We start from the raw sequence: 17,990 nt of genomic DNA, 5'->3' as shown, positions 1-17,990 counted from the left end.
CAAACCAACACTTGACAAGAATATAAAAATTCTAATGCAGTCCACTGTAGCATACATTTAACACTCAAATAAATAAAACATGTCCCTAAGCATAATAATCTTCTTCAACTACAGGCAGAGCAGTTCCAAAATACTTCTGGAATTTATTTTAACTTAAACTTTCTTACAATGTTTTAAAAATAATTTACTTGTGTCAATGAATAAAGATGACATTTGTATACAAAATTGTCTTAAAGAAGCCAGCAATGCAATCTTTTTTATTAGTGCTGCACTGAGAGCACACCTAACCAAATTCCCATTCAAAGACAAGCAAACCAGTATCAATTAAAACAGTGGACCTCCTTCACTTACTCTATTTGCTTCTTTAAACAAACCAAGGGTCATGGAATGTAACTTGGTGTTCTGTTGAAGGGTTACAAATGCAAACTGAAAAAGGCAAACCTTTTAAGGAGGGGGCATGTCTGAAATAAAACAGTGGTTTAAGAAACTGTTTTCTGGGTTCAAGTTTGATGAATAATGCTAAATATTCTACTTAAGACTGAAAATTCAAAGCTTCCTTAGTTAAAGAAATATCCCTCTTTGAGAGCTTATACTAATGAGTGTGGTAGCTTTACAGAGTATTGTTTATTAATATAATACATACATGGTGCTGGGTTTAATATTTTATTTGAATGAAGTTTAATGTTATGCAAAATAAATTGTTATGTTACATCCACTGTGACATCAACTAAAATGTGAACTAGGTTGCATAGGTTAGTACTTTGGGCAGCATGATGTTGCTCTAGTCCACCAAAGCTTAAATATTCACAGTGTAGAGGAAGAAACAGGAATTAAAGCATTTCTACTAAAATATATTTTAATAGCTGGTGTTAACTTTCTGCATAACAAAAGCCAAATTAAGATGATACATCATATGATCCAAGAGTAAGTTTATCTGTCCTTTGAAAAAACAGTTGTTACCTTCATAACTGTATACCCTCAAATACAGTACAGTTTTGCAAAATAACTAAAACTTTACACACTTCAAAGCAAACATAAGCCAAACTGCACAGCGGTTCATTTTTGCTTTTTATATCACACTGCAAAAACCAACAGCTGAGAGATTTTCCACATCATGCTAATCAATGTCAATACAGTCATTGCTGTCTTCCAATGGTCTAGCAATTTCTAATAGTAATATTAAATACACAATTGAAATGCTACAGTATAGCTTATTTCCCCCCCTAAAATAATAATAATTAAACAAATGTCAACAACAACTGGATTACAACTGAAGTACAATATGCAAATTCTATTTATCAGACACAAGAAGCATATGAAATTCCTTTGAATATACTGTTGTAGTGCAGGCAGTTTAGGAAATAGAGCTTTCAGGTTTTCTTTCCAAAGGAGAGATGGGGTTCCTATGGCATAAAGCTGGAGAAAATCACTAAAGCATTGCAAAATGGTTTAATCTTCTACAGCTCACTAGTACTTTGCATTTGCCAGCACATCAGTTTGGAGGACTTCTTTCAACAGCATCTTCTGTCTGTTTCAGTATATTATTTAAACATTTACTAACTAAAGCATATTCTATATTTTAAATGGTGTATTAATTAACTCAATAAAAATCTATCATTTTATACCCTGTACCACCTTCTGCCAAAGACGTCTGTATATGTAATTTTTTTTTCATCGTACAAGATGACATGCAGTCACTGTACAATAAAAACTAGAATTATTACCTTTCCCAGGTATTGGAGACCTTCCACATCCCCAAGAAACACTCGGCAGGGACACATTTGTCAAAAACATAATCCATGGGAGGTGATTCTCTGTCAAATCCCAGTCGGCTGAAGTAGTTTATTGTATGTCAAATGTAATCAAGAAAACCCTGTTTCATCAAGACTAAATGCTAATGTTCCATAATGAAAAATTACAACTGCAGTACCTGTACGTAGCTTTTTCAAAAAATGAAGCTAGCCAAGCAAGAAAGAGTAATGAAAAGCAAGGCACCCATTTGTTCTTGTATGTATGCATGAATATGCTCTATGTTGTTTTCTACATTTATACTCGTGTTAGCAAGAATTACAGCATTCTTTATAGAATTTTTTTATTTCTAAAATGGGAACATGTGGACTTCCAACCTGAACTTTGGAGCAGCTTGAGAAATTCAAGTCCTTAAAAGCCCTTTCCTTTCTCCAGAAAAATGTTGACTACAGGAAGAAAGAACAGTGAGGGGATCATGCTGTGCTAAAAATGAATATAAACTTTGAGGGGATCATGCTGTGCTAAAAATGAATATAAACTTTAAAGGTGACAAGACAGCATGTAGCATCTTTTCACCCCTATATCACACTGCATGTAACAGTCTCCAACATATGCTTTGAAAAACGTGTGCTGGCACAATTTAGTTCATGACTTACTCTCTTTGCCTTACAAATTTTAGTTCTTATAAAAAAAAAATATATAATTGCATTCTGATAATTTTGGGCCTTTGATTGCATTGCTTAGAACAAAGCTGCAAAATCACACTAAAGTTTGTTTTATATCAAAAAGCAGGAACCATTCCATAGAAATATTAATTTCTAAGCATATAAGATAAAAAAAGTTGACTACAAGAATAAGTAACTTAAACCAGATCTTAATAATTCTGCTGACATACCATTCTCAAGAGAAATACAATCCACATACTGTTTTGTTTTCTTGACCTTTTATTTTTTGCAAATTGCTTTAGCTGCTCTGCCAGGCTAATGAATATTCAAAATTCATAAAGGAAATTTTATTTCTATTGTTCAGCATAACATAGCTCTCTAATGTCACCAAATGCTCATTTCCTGATTTACTTCTATATATAAAGTATTCAACACTGTAAGCTGTCTTCCCATTTAGGAAGAATGGCTGTGAATTTATAGGTGGAGACTCTGTTTCATAAGTCACTAAGAATTGCAACTTGATGCCATATAGAAATTCTCTATATTTCTTTTTTATTCATATTTGGTTAGCAAACTGACACCCTGTTTTTATTGTTGCCAGCATTGCACAGCTAATAGAGCAGCACAGCAGCAAGTGACAGCCAGCTGTGCCTCAGGCATCATCTGAAAAATTTGCCAGCCAGCAGAAGACGGAATTCCTCTCCTCGCTGTTGATGGCCAGTGATGAAAACCAGCACAGAAGCAAACTGCTCGTTTCAGAGCTTCTAGCTCAGCATACCACATCAGATTTTAAAAAATCATTTGACTTGCTGATTTCATGTGGGTGTCACCAGTAATGCACAAGGGTCTGCTGCAAGAGCAGCTCCTTATGCAAAACTTGTAAGAATTTTAAATCACAGCAGCCAACTATATGAATTACATATTTACAGTCAAGGAATTCTACTTTCAAAACACATTTCTTGAAGTTGGATACTCCTGGGCAGCTTTAGCCCTGAAATTAGACTGCTGACAAGAAAGCACAGGTAATTCCACAGTCATGGACATTTTTAAATTTCTTTTTTAATGCAGTCATTCCATTCTGCTTGGCAGCTGGTATCATCTCTGTGTTAGCAAGAACCAAAATAAAATTGCATAAGCTTACCAATTCTTTGGAAATTGTATGCAAAAACAGTATGCAAAACTAGAATTTACAGGGATTTGCATTGACAACTTTCAGTTGACATAACAAATCCATACTGCCTTCCTTATTTAATTTTTAAATAGTTATTGCAGGGTTTCCTGCTATGTGAGATGAGAAGTACAAAATTGTCTAAAAGTTCTATATTTAATTTTACTTTAAAAATTTTATAAATGAAAGAAAGCCAGTGCAGACTCAATATTCTGAGGGCTACTCCAAAGTTAACTTCCTCAGGACATGGCTGAACTCCACAAATTAGTTAGCAGAAAAACATTTTTTTCCTTACATATTTCTGCATCCACATAAATAATTTCTCACATGGATCTTTAACTCTTTTGTCCTTCCTTCCATGCTTTCTCCCTGTGAGGGAATGCAGCACCCAAAGCAAAAACAAGTTGCCTGTGACCCAAGCCTGCTGACAAAATCCCTCATCCTGATCCACTGTCACCAGCTGTTAGATCCTCTCCCAGCTTCACAGGCTGAGACCTGGATCTCTCAGCTCTGGCTGTAAGTTAAGAGACATCAAATAGCACATGTGAAGGTTTGTCAGCAGAATATTCTTACTGTTTTCCACAGATGGCTAAACTGAAACATAATGGCATAGGGCATGTTGGATTTTGCTTAGTTAGTTTTCCCTTTGATGTCAGTTATGAGAAAGATTAAGTCACTAAAAGAGAACATAATTCTTCTCCATCATTAATCATTTGGCAAGCGTACAACCCACTGTTGGATCACCAGGAGTTTGGGAGCAAACCGAAGGAACAGGCCATTGATCTGAAGTGCACTACAAGAACCAGAGCTCTCCTCCACTGCTCGATGGAGGCACAAGTGTTTCTGCAGCAGGGGAGGGACATCAGCTCATCAGCAAAGCAGCCATAAAGCGAGTTACCTGTGGTGAGGGGGGATGTGACTGCAGGCTCTGGGGGCTGCACAGGGAATTTATTTACAGCACTACAGGTGAAGGTCAAGGAGCTAACATGGAGCACTGGTTGTACGTTGCCCTAATGAGAGTTTCTATTTAAATGTTAAGTATTGTTACAAGGAAACAGAAGAGCTGACAGGTTTTCTATTTTAGATAGTCTTTGCAAGGGATCTCCTGCGGAAAAGATACTGAAGAACCATGAATCTAGACCTGGATTTAATTGATGGATTATGATGGAAGCAAAGCTAATAGATCACTTGGAAATAAAAAAAAATGGGTAATCCAAGAATAAATGTGGATATGCAAGAGTCAGGAAATTTTTGTTGTCAAAATGGACATATTGACTGTAAGGCTGCTGGGCAGTAGGGAGTTTTATTTGATTTTTTTTTACTAGCATGTTACTTGTCTTTATTTCAAATGACTGAATTATCTACTCAACATATTAATTTTTATTAGGAAGTGAATGGCTTAAACATTAAACGTTTCCCTAATAATTTGAAGATGTGTTCAAACTCAGTGTGTTAACCTCCTGTGACTTCAGAGTGCCATAAGAAGTGAATCAATTTTATGGTTATAACATCTTTGAGGTGTAAGGAAAAAGGCATTACCCCTTTATAGTTAATTGACCAAAGTTTTTATAGGACTGGCAGCACCAGGCTTCCATATATGTTTTGTCACTTTGAGAGAGCATTATTATAAGCAATGCTGTTTTCAAAGCTCTGAGTTTCTTGTGGATTATTTATCATTTCTTTAAAGGACTTTAAAATGGATTCTGAGTGAGAATGCAAACTGTTATAGCAGTGATAAAGTAATGATCATGAACTCTTAAAAGATTCTTCTGATTTTTTTTTTTCTAAAAGGTTAGATTTTAAGTAAATCATAATAAAGCTCAAAGGACAAGAGACAAAAATTAGTTAACAAACTCAATATAATTTGCTGGAAGCATTCCTGTTTTCCCAGTTCTCTGAACAGTACCATACATCCAGCCATCATCAATTGGTTGCACATTGATGATATAATCACCATCCCTGAAGGAAACTTCATCTTCATCTTGAGCGCTGTAGTCATACATAGCTCTGTATGTTCTCTGTTGAAGGAAAGAAAACAAGACTGTAAAGCCTCAAGTCTAAACTTGAGATTCCTTGATTCCTTCTCTTTGCACAAAATAGAAAAGAGAAGGAAAAAAAGAATAGAGGGAGCAAAGCAGAGAGAGAAATCACCTGTCAAAAATGAAACAGGATCCCCTTCTACACCCTGTCAAATATACAGTGAATACAGGCCCTTGTTCTGAGCAGCAAGATAATTATTTTGTTAACTCACATTGTCCTATGGCTTCATACAAACAGATTTCAAGCCATCCACTGCATACTGAAATATTCTGTTGTTTCATTAATTCACTAGTAACAGTTCATTACATCCAGCCAGGCTAGCTCTGCTTCTGCTCCCTATTTGCCTGATTCACAAATAGCTTCTCCTGTGCCTTCACTACAAGAAGAAACACAGTCTTCATCCAGGCCATTAACTTTTCCATCTCACTGAATGTCCTTCATTTCATTAGGATTTTACCCAAATTAAGAATTATGAATGCATTATTACCTAAAGGAAAGACAAGATTTTTAAAATTCTATAAAAAATAATGTATATGAATACTTATATTTTCATATTCAGAGAAAATTTTGCACATAAAGTCTCATCATTAGCTAAGAGAAATTTCTCTACAACCCTGCCCACTATGAGACAAGCTTTCAGCCTTTTCCTCTATTTTTCTAAATGGAGTATTTGTTTTCACTCATAACCAATAAAATGCCATCATTTACTGGAATTCAAAGTGAATTTTCAAACTCAGGAAGAACAGTGTCCCCTTATATCTGAACAGCAGAATAAAACTACCTCATTTTAAAATTCCCAATTCCCAAGAGTACTTTCTTTCCTTACCCTGCCTCTTAACACAAGTCAAAAGCAGTTCAAGCATCACCGATAATATCCAATTTCCCTTCCGGTAATTTTTGCTAGGTTACCATATGTAGCTGAATTTTTCTGGTACAATAATTTAGAGCGAAAAAAGGGAAAACAGTCAATGCATGAGTTCATGCCTAGTACTGTTGTCTGTGCCTCTTAAAAGACAGTAAACTTCTCTGCTCAAGAAAACAGCTCTGAATTAGTTTTAGTTCATATCATATAAATGGGGGGCTTGAGTGTTTTTGATAAAACTATTTTTTAAAAAGGTAGAGATTACTCCATATGGAGTGAGCAAACCATTTGTCACATGTTGGAAATGTGGAATTATTTAATCCAGACTCTATAGGGCAACTGATCATTACTGTTCCCATGCTAAAAATCTGCTTTTAGTCTTGGCTCTATCATTGGTAGTGCAAATTAAACAGGGCAGAGAAATCAGCTCCTCTTTAAACACTGGACACCATTGGAGACCAGCTTTCCTGACAAGTCTACCCTGAACTGCATTTGGTAGCCCTGTGCTATATTCTTGTCCCCTGCCACGCCTTGTAGTTTTGCTGACCTACAGGCTGTGACCAAGGGCAGTTTCCAACCAGAGGTATGTGCTCTCCTAGTGGTCCCTTAATGTCTTCCAAGTGCACATGGAACTCAATTTAAAAAAGGATCATTTTTAATGCACTACATGACAGTAAATAATTTCTTGGCTCCTATCATCACCAAAAATCCTTAAATATTCATAAAGTAGACAACTAGCCATCAAAAGGCTCTCTGCCTTTCAGAATCTTATTTTTTCAAACTATTTCAACTGATCTTGCTGCTGAGCCTTGAAACTAACTCTTAAAAAGCAGTGAAAAATATGCTATTACAACAAATTCAGCGGCAGTTAGCCCTTTAAACAATTTATTTCAGAAGAGGGTCAATTTAAGAAAAATGGTAGCAAGTCTATATCTGGTATAAGGCAGTAAATGGATTTTGCCTAGAGCCATCTTCTAGGTCTCCCTTAAATGGGAAAAGACTGGTGAAGAGATTAAATGTTTTATTAAACTAACAAAAAATTTGGAAAAATAGAGAGGTTTTTGCTCAAAAATAGAGAGGTTTTGCTCACTCAGAAGGATGCTCACTCTTCCTTGGAGCACCATGGCAAAGGACATATTGCTGCTGTCTCCTAAAAGGCAGCTTGACTACATCACCAGTGATGCACAGTTGTGAAGACAAGCCCACAATTTCAAACTTTAAAAGAATTTATTAGGGCCCTAAATGCTGCTGAGAAACCTAAATTTATGGCCTTAACACCTAATTAGGTGCTAAATGGCTGTCAGGAGAAATCTCCATAATAATCCTGTTAGCATTTAATGCCTAATTATCACTGCAGAGTGTAGTCTGGGCTATATAATCGAGAATTACAATGCCTAAAGGACTCAAAGCAGGGATTTTAAAATGCATTTCAGTGAACTATTCCTTAGTATTCCTCAGTCAGTAGTGAGTTTAGCGGGTACTAAGTTACAAGAGGGTGTAAGTTTGGAGTTCCTGAAAAGAGTCAAAACTCACTTATCTTCCACTTCCTCAAAGGTCTCTATCAAACTGCTTAGACAGACCAATATGTCTCGTCCATATAAAGAACTGAAATCAAAATAATATATTCTCAGCTCCCCAGCCTGTTCTGGGCTGACAGGTGTGTATTTCCACTTCACCCCAATTCATACTTGTTCTGTGGATGGCTCCATGCAAGGAGCAGTAACTGCTGCAGCATCCTTCACACACAGCAGCCATCAAGGAAAGCCAACTTGAAGCATAGGTTTTGTTTTCCTACCACTCTTGGATATCAAACAGTGGGTGAACACCCCATTATTTTCCAAATAGGAAAATAAGCCTTCAGGGCTTTCTGTTATAAAATACTTTGTACCCTGAGCAACAATTTAATTCACCCCATTATGCAGAACTGCTCACAGAAAGCAAGGACAAGTTAAGAATCAGAAAATAATGCAATTTATTTGGACAAAAAAAATAACTATCCAAAGATTATGTTAGGATCATGCCTAATACAAAACAGCTCCAAATTAAATAAACCAGATTTTAAAAATTTAGAAATTAGAAAAATTCTGTTTCTTAGTATAGGAGACTAGTGAACATGATTATAAAATGAACTTATGCATTTTTGGGACAGATTTGATAATACAACAACTCAGTTGAAAGGTGCAAATGTTCTAGAGCAGCTAACTCTGCAATCTTCTCCATCCTGATATAACCCACGGGATCTTAATCACTTCTGCCCTAGAGATGTCTCGGCAAAACTCAGGCACTGATGATTTACTTGAGCAACTTCACTGCTTTTAGCTAAGCCTCAAAAGCTGCTCAGGTTTTGAGGTCACTATTCAAGGATTCCTTTCCTCCAGTCTCCTTCCCCTGGCACTTTCTTCTCATCTTTCCTCCCTCTGTCATAAGCCAGACAACGCTGCACCTCTGGCAGTACTGCTCCAAGCCCAGAACGGAACAGGCAGCTGAAAGCAACACACCTAAACATCCTGTAGGCTTGTCAGATCTCCCACAGCATGCCCACACCTCATTTTGAAAGCACTCCAAGAGAGTCATCAGCCTTCAGTCTGCTACATTCAAATACATCCCCAGCCAGGGATTTCCCCCAGGCACACTCTGAGACCACTCCGTGTTGTCCCAATAGCTGAGTGCAACATTTGCAATGCACCTGGATAAGCTGCACAGGCTAATAAAAATATCCTGGTCCTAAGATGGGAAGACAAGGGAGCCTGGCAGATTTCTAACTGCATCTGAGATGCCTCTTTTGGAGCAGAATCATCACCCCAGGGTGGTAAGATCACATTCTGTCTTCCTCACCAGACTGGCAGGTTAGCAGTCAGCGCCAGGCCAGCAGTCCTTGATTTCCTCTCTCTGGAAATGCTTGGGATTTATTTTCTAAAGGGAAATCTACTCAGTCTTTAACAACAGCAAAATGAGTTTAAATCATGGTGTTTGCTGTTTTCATTTTTTTCCCATGACAAAATATTATCACTTACATGGATATCAAGTGAAAACAGTTTCACAACAGGGAAAATAAATCTGTTGAAATAAGTCAATCTTACTTTTAAAATCCTTTAACATCACTTCCTTCCTTTCCCTATTGCCTTCACATTCCTAATTCTGGAAGAAGAGGCAAATGATGATTTCAAGATGACTGAAATGACACTGTTTTGACAGCCTGTCAGGTAAGTCACAGGGACACAGAGGTATTAGGAAATAGTGTTCATCTCTCTGCCCACAAAGCTGCAAAGGCTGGTAAGTGCATTCTGAGATTTGCAGGCATCTCCATTTTCTGCCTGCTGGATTTGAGGGCTGTTTGCTTTGCTCCCCAATGACAGCAAATCTGCTGGCAAAGCCCAGGCTTCTGGGTTGCCCACTTTTTGGATTTTGTCTCTTTTGGAAATCAACCAACTCCCAAAGTGCCTTGTAATATCCTTGGAAATTAATGGCTGATTCCACTATCAGCTGTCTCACAGCTGTCACGCAGGTGTCCAAAGAGTTTCTCAGGTTATTGACTCACTCAGTGATGGAGGTATCTGGATCCCAGACTTTCCAGCAAGTTAGCCCCCTCAGCCCCAGACAGCTGAGAATCTGACAAACCTGAAACTACTCACACCACACAGAAAGTCGTGACCTTTACAATATAAAATGTCATGGAGTTTCAGTTTTACAAAAAAACACAACTTTAATCTAATCTTGAAAACAGGTTTTTTCCAGCTCAGCAAGCTCTAAGTTTCATTCATAATTAAATATTTATTCATCTCTAAAACAGGTGACAGAGGTATTCAAAATAGTTTAAAATTCAAAAAGAGAATATTTTAAGGTAAAAGGTGGCTGGATCTCTAGGCAGCTAGGAAATCTCTAGGCACTGGTATGATTTTAAAAATATGATAACCATTAAAACTGAAATTTTTATATAGGGAGTTTAAAAAAAGAAGCTTCATTTCCTAAAATCCCAGCTGAATACCATTCAGCTCTCCCTCCATGACCAGTTACTTTGTAAAGTGAAATATCCTCTCCAGCTCTACATTCCCATCCACCACAGTTGAGAAGTTCATGAGACAGCCACAGTTTCATGGTAAAGCTTTTTCTCGGTTGCCGACCTGCGTAACTCAATTTGGATCTTACACGAGTCGCTGCACGACTGCTGTGTGCAATTAGAAAGGGTACAGCAATCTGGAGTCTGAGCGAGCTCTACACAAGCAGAAGTAAAACAGGTAGGCACAAAGCCTGCTAGCACAAAATCAGCAAGTCAAAAAAAGTGAAACTGATTTAAACCAACAGGGTGATCTTAAGAGATCACTGTGTTTCATCCAGTGCTAGGAGCAAGAGCATAACATCAAAATTCAGCCTGTGAAACACTGTCCAAGCATCTACTATTTGTTTTAAGTAGGCAAGTAGGTAAAGAATTCTGTTATTTCTCTGCTCTCCGAATATCATACCTTTTTTAAAATGTATTCTGATATAGTTCTTACCACTGCCCATAGTCACTTGAATCTTTTTAATACATGAGGACTACCAGTTACATTTATGATGAAGACAGTCAAATTAGGTCAACTGTAGAACTCTGGGAGTTCAATTCTGTCATATTTAAGAGATCTCACAATAGCTGATGATGGTGCTTATCAAACAAAATTCTCCTTTAAATTCAGTACTCACCAGACTTGCTGAATGAGGCTGTGAATGCATGGACCTCATGGATGACATACTGGTCTGGTGCATGTATCCATATCCTTGAGTCTGGCTTTGTTGATATGCCCCAGGGAGAACAGGGGCTGCATTAAAAAAATACACACACATTAATTAATATTTGAAAACAGCCCTTAGCTAACATTTTGTAGAAATGGTAGACTATTTTCACTGTTAACAGCATTAATTCCTCCATGCAAAACAGTTCAGAATTATTTTCATAAAGAACATAAGGCTTTTTAAAGGTTGATTTACACAGAAATGCAGCCAAAGCTATAGCAATATATCCACAAACACCATCATGGTTAGTTGGAAGGAAAAGTTTAATGTACTATTAGAAGTTTAATCATTGAAAGGTTTACGAAAGTTTAAGACACCACTAACTCAATTTTGGTACCGACATAGATGAGGCACTAAATATATGTCCCATAAGCTGCCATCTTTAGGGAATGAATGATGAAAAAGCTAATACAGTTTTGAAATGGTTCACTGGAAATTCACTGTAATTAATTCTTAACTCATTGCAAACTCACTCTTATTTATTAGGCTATGAACAAAGAATGATTGTGATTCACAGGAAGAGGCAAAAATTTCAAGAAGTGAGCCCACAGTTGAGTTTTTTAGTTTATTCTGATTCCATCAACATTCTTAGTCCAATACAGAGAGATCAATGCTACTTATACATTTCAAAGTCCACCTTATTCAGTATTTTCCTCTTCACACATAATTGCTCAATTTCTTTAACACATATTTTATTCATGTTTTAACAATTCTGTCTGCTAATCAATAATATATTAACTTCTATTGTACCAAGAACTGCTGAAATCATGAACACAACCAATAGAGATTCCTAACTATTGCTTACTAGAAAAGCATTCATAAACTTCCCACATCTGCCCAAATATCTTACTATAGCAACCCACTGAAATAAAATGTGTCAAAAATATGGTTGATCAAAAAACTGTGAGAAATAAGCCCAGCATAAGCGACTATTTTCCTAGCAAGGCCAAAAAGTATTTTAAAAGCAAAATTAAAAATACTGAAGGGGTTTTCAAAATAGAAAGATTAAAGTTTAGTCACCACATATTTGTGCACATTTTACAAGACTCAGGCTCTCAGAGAATAAAGATTTCTGGTTTGTATGGAGGTTATTAGCCCATCTCCCCTGTTTTTTGCCAGAATTTTACTAGCTCAATGGGGAATTCATTTAGCTACACTGAAAACAAATGCATTTCTGCTGATACTTTTCAAGTGGTCTTTTTAGCTGATAGTCTATCTGTCTCCTCTTCCAAAAGCTGTCTTTTGGTTAAAGGAGAGAGAGTTTATGCAGCACATGATTAAAAAGTCTTCAAACATGGAGTCATTCAGCTGTCCAGCACTTCCTAGGATAGATCTCTTGAGTTTGTTGGGAAGTAAGAACCACTTCTGCAGCAGCCATCACTCACAGATTCAAAAAGCAGCAAATTTAACATATGATTTAATGGTGTTCACAATGTGTGAAAGGATCCAGAACTTGTAAAATGAAAAAATACATGGGAAAAGCAGGAAAACCCAATAAACATATATATTTATGATAAGTATTCATATTTGCACTAGTATTACTCCATAATTCTCTTCTTCTTGAGTTGTCGGGACAAGAAATACATGTGAAAAGGGGATTACTGAGAAAATTTTTGCTGAACTGTTTCAGAATGAAAAGTCAACCGTGTGCTTTCAGCAAGTTGTTTTACCAATCCTGCTTCTCCAGCTAACAAAATTATTGATTTCAACAAAGGTTCTTCTTAAAACTTCCATTTAGTTTCAGTTAGCATATTCAAATGCACTAAGTGTGTAATTACAATTTGGGATGCTACACTTTGCTCTACTGTACTTGTAAAGATAACTAATACTATACATTAACTAGGGTTTTTCTGATTTAGAAAACATGCTTCTAACTATTGTAATGAATAGATTGTTTTGTTAAATGAGGGAAATTAAAGTGATATGCAGTCAGATGCAGCACTGGAACATGATGAATAATGGATGTTTTAGAAGGGCCAAGTTCATTCTAATGACATATAAGTAGGAAGACATTTTCAAGCAGTTCAATCATCAGAGAATTACCACTCATTAACATGTTCACAGAATTATCATGCATTAAGTGAATAGCCCTAAGTAGTTCATCAAATAATTTATGTTTCAATGTTGTTACAAGCTATTTCCACATGAGCAGATGTGGCCCTTCGTGAGAAAATAGAGAAAAACATAATTTAATCAAAGGTTCTGTGATCAAGCTGGAATGAATACATTTTGTCTAATTCACCACCAGCATGAACTGTAGGCCAGTTTGTCAAAGCCAATGGAGTCTCATCACCTCACACCAGCAGCAAATTACTTCTATTGCTTGAACTTTTTAACTTAGCAACAGGAGTACCTTCAGCCAACACTGGGCACTGATCAGCCAGCAGCAAGCCTGCCCTGCAAAAACAAAGGGCTGGTAGCTCTTCCCTGGTCCCTGGCAGGGTCAGACACCCTTCTCCCAAGAGAAGCAGGGGCTGGTAGGAACCTTTTGTTCTTGATTCTTTCCCCCCAGAAGAGATCTTTCTTGTTTCCTATCAATCATCCCTTGTCAGCGTTAAGGCAGCAAGCGTACTGATGGTCAGCTTCATTGCAGCCTCCAAGTCAACTGGCTTATTTTGGGGAGGATAACCCACAGCTCCTGCCTCTGTGACCAGTGACAGCTGCAGGTCTGAAATGTGCTTTCCTCTTTAGCAATCAGTCTCTCACAAGCTGAGAGAATTCTGGCAAACTGACTCAACAAAGCTGTTTGATACTTTACCTGCAATGATGGAAAACATAAATCCACAAAAATAAAGCATTTCTTCCAAAGCATGAGAAATTTTGGGAAGCAATAGGAATTGTAGTATTATAAAAAGATGTTATACAAACAAAAAGAAGGATTAGCTTTGCTAATTATCTTTTGGTCATTTATTTAGGTGTCATATATGTGAGCATAAATATCAGCACATACTAGTGTTGAAGACGCTTGAATAATTCCATGTGGACTGGAGTTTTTTCCATTAAAAGAATACTATAGTATTCTGCAAAAAACTTTGAAAACAATCATTATTTTCTAACAACTTTTAACAAAAAATACTGAAGAAGCTTTCAGAGGATGGTCTATTTGGAAGACTATTTGGGAATCATATAAATAATCAGAATAGTGAAGAGATAATGTCTGAGCTGGTGACATACAGATAATTCAAGGTGAGATTAAATGATGCAGAAAAAGAGTTTGATTTTTTTCATCATCATCACACATAGTTAACTGCAATCTTCTGGCTCAGTCTGAAGTATAAAGTTCTACAGCATCATTGATTGCAGCAGCAGCAAAAGCAATGGTTTTAGCTAACCTAAGGGAACAATAAAATACAGTGGTGGAACATGAAATTCATTTAACTGAAGCCAGATTTATTGGTGATGGAGCTGAGGGCTGACCATTGCTCCCAGAAGTACAGGTGGATTTGTTTTGTTGCTGCATTAAGACTTTACCAGATGCATTCTGATTTATCAAAACTTACTTTTTTTTTTCTTGTCCCACTTACCGAGAAAACCAGATATTCATTTTAAATTATCTACTTAAATAAATTTATCATATATCTCTTACTGTATCTTTACAGGCTTCCCCAGAGAAAAGAGCAAGAAAAATGAATGAACATTATGTAAGATAAACAGAGAGGAAGCCTCCAAGAAAAAGAAGCAGCTGAAAAAATGATAGCAAGTATCAACTCACTGCTACAGACAACAGGGTCTGCAGAGTGTGCACTGATCAGGAAATGCTCTGAAAGAACTGGGAAAGAGAAATGTCCAAGTGTAGAAACAGAAAAGGAATGCTTAAGAGAGGCTTGTATAACTATGAGCTTAAAAAGAAATGTTATGCAAAAAAGAAAACTTAGTTAAAAGTTAGGTTCTGAGATACATTTTATCAATACCATACTTAAACTCTCTTCCATTCTTTGGCACAGCAGAACCTTGATGATCCATGGTAAAACAAAATATCCTTATATCCTTAGTGGTAACTACTGCACTTTTGCCATTTACTGCAACACATGCCAGTTACTGAACCATGTGCAAAATAATCCTCCATTTACTCTCACACACATCATACACTTCTAAGGATTTAATGGAATCCTTCCTATTCTGATTATTATCAGAATTCTCAGTTTCACTCCTAAGACTTTAGACAACTCACAAAGAATATTGCAACATTCTGTAATCATAACATGAGAGAACACAAAGTAAAAATAAAGATTTGAATTACTATGTGCTCAATTCTAGTGTCTGCAATACATCAGGTAAAAAGCTGTAGGCTTTCTGAGCACCACGAAAGAGCCAGAATACAGCATCATCATACATCTCTGGGTTACTGCCATTACAATGAGCTCTCCCAAAACAGATCAAACTGCTTATGGGAATCATGCTCATCCACATATACGGTAATCCTTCCCCTTTTTTTTGCCTTGCTACTGCTGCATTTTCCACAGGTTGCTAAATTTGGCACAGGCTTCACAGACTTTCTTTAGAAAGCCTTCCCTATAGCTTTCAGTTCCTTCTTTCTTTTGCTCTTCCCTTAGAAATCCTCAGCTGTGTCCCAGGCAACAGAAGATAGTTTAGAGGGATGCAATCACACGTGGGGAGATGCAGGCCTACAGGGCATTTCTGGGGATTCAGGTCACCCCATGTGCTGTCTACGTGCACAGGTCACCATGCCTGAACTGCACAGCCCCTTTGACACTTCCCAGTGTAATACCTGGCCAAGGAAATACAATCTTAGGAAATACAGGAGACAGAACTGTTACTGCTCTCTTAAAGCTGGTGGATAATAACAACTGACACCTTTTAAAGCCTTCTCCAGAAAGTGTTAAAGAGGTTTCTTTGATTACAAATTCTGGCTAGATAATTTTTTTGTTTTCTATCAATTTCCCCAGATGTTGGCTGCTGTACACCATCACTGAAATATTTAAAGTGAATGTTTTTCTCAAAGAAGCCTCCAGAAATAGTATTGTCTGTCCCCATTTAAAATCAGGGCCAAGTTTTCAGATCGGTTGAGTTTCTTCAGGCCTTGTCCTGTCAATTTTTATTTTGGGATGCAGATTTTAATACATCTCTTTGAGCAACCACAAACCCTCTAACTTCTCCTCTTTATTTCCCATGCTCTTGAGATGAGTTCAGCCCAGCACTGCATTAGTCATATAAGCAACTTGAGAAACAGTTTTCAGGAGAGATTTGAAGGAAATTAACACATTAATTCTGCAGAAGTTCACATCCTGCCCAAGCATAAACAGCAGCATAAATGGAACATAATTGCTGCCAGCCAAGAATTTAGTAAGAGATTTAAAGAAGGCCCATATCACAGGCCAATCAGAAACAAGAATCTTGACACTTTGGCAACAAGTAAGGGAGGTTCCATGTGATGAGGGTACAATGTTAAAGAGGCACAAAGGGCAGAAAAGTAACTTGACTGTCATGACAGCTGAGTTTTTAGCAGACTTTTAGAGATGATGTGCTGAACAGCATTCTCTGCTGAAGTTAAGAGTTTCGGATGAATTTGGCAGGAGTCATTAGGGGACTCACGACTCTCAAGGAGGTCACAGGCAGTCCACCCCTGGCGCCCACTGCATATCTGAGGCTGGTTCCCCGTGGGCTGAGTGAGACAGCCTAACACTTCTACTGCCCCTTCCTTCCTCTCATCCAGGTTGTTCTTCTGCTGGCTTGGTACGTTCAGCCAGGATCAGATCAAATATAGAGCAAGGACAGAGGCAGGACCCAAGGCCATGGACAGCAGATAGAAACAAACCGCTAGATCAGCTCAGCTGTTGCAAGGTTTGTCCCCCTAAGCACCTCTCTTTTGCGCAAGCTGCCTCTGAATTAAAAGCACAAAGGAGCCGAGCCTCTCACAGATGCTTCCCTCCAGATGTCCCAGCACCCAGCTCCAAACAAAGCACCCCAAATAATGCAGGTGCTCCTATGTGCTCACATGTGGCAGACACTGCTCAGATACTTGCAAATTACTTGCACCCTACGCCTCCATAGTACTTTTAAAAAGTCATAGCAGAAGTTTAGAAAATATTAAGCCTAAAGCAGCCAGCAAGAGCTGTTTACTTGACAGTAAAAACATGTGTCAGAGAACTTAAAATACTTCAATGAGTGTGCAAGGATTGCCCAGGGAGGTTGATATGAGGTACAGAATTCTGCAGCAGCCCCATGGTACTGAGCAAGGAGATGGTCTCTAAAGAATACAGTAAAAAAGTAGAAGTGGAGAAAACAAACAGAAGAGTAGAAGAATGTTAGACAGATACAACATAAGGAAAACCTCAGTAATAATTTTACAGTGCAGATCTTATTGCCAAGAATGCTCCTGTCCCCAAATAGGAGGAAAACTTGAAAATAATCCCAGAGGTTCATGTAAAAAGAAATGTTAAAAATTGGGTAAAGAAACTTTTTTTTGCCAATCATATCAAAATATCTATAATTTTCAATCATTACAGTTAATGTGGCTCTTCAAAATTAAATATATTTTAACACAAAGCTGGATTCCTTGTTTTAAAAAATTCAAGCTTCAACCATAAAAATCTCAAATTGAAAAATGTGGTTCTTTTGGCATTGAGACATTAGTCACATGCAACCCTTCCTATATAAAAGTTTGCCTTTTAAACTACTATCTTCTAATGAGCATTGAAAAATTCCCAGCTTATCTATTACAGAGGGTTTTTTTCTAATCAGAAAGAATAGCACAGCACAGTCAAATTTACTGGGAATA

At 37.3% G+C, this 17,990-nt stretch overlaps 1 protein-coding gene across 4 annotated transcripts in view; it reads right to left on the bottom strand.

Annotated features, from left to right (window-relative positions):
* Window positions 1-650: 650 nt before the first annotated feature.
* The window catches only part of NEBL (nebulette), a 246,967-nt gene continuing 229,627 nt past the window's right edge, over window positions 651-17,990 (bottom strand). For all 4 annotated transcript variants that reach the window (XM_063150199.1, XM_063150191.1, XM_063150172.1 and 1 more), the window contains 2 exons: window positions 11,162-11,277; window positions 651-5,600 (listed from right to left, as the gene is read on the bottom strand). In XM_063150199.1, the coding sequence (XP_063006269.1) occupies window positions 5,424-5,600; window positions 11,162-11,277 (293 nt within the window). In that variant the 3' untranslated portion in view covers window positions 651-5,423. The remainder of the gene's footprint in view (window positions 5,601-11,161; window positions 11,278-17,990) is intronic.

The sequence above is a fragment of the Melospiza melodia genome, chromosome 1, assembly GCF_035770615.1.
Source record: "Melospiza melodia melodia isolate bMelMel2 chromosome 1, bMelMel2.pri, whole genome shotgun sequence".
Lineage (NCBI taxonomy): Eukaryota > Metazoa > Chordata > Aves > Passeriformes > Passerellidae > Melospiza > Melospiza melodia.
This window is presented reverse-complemented; position numbering and strand designations above follow the sequence as displayed.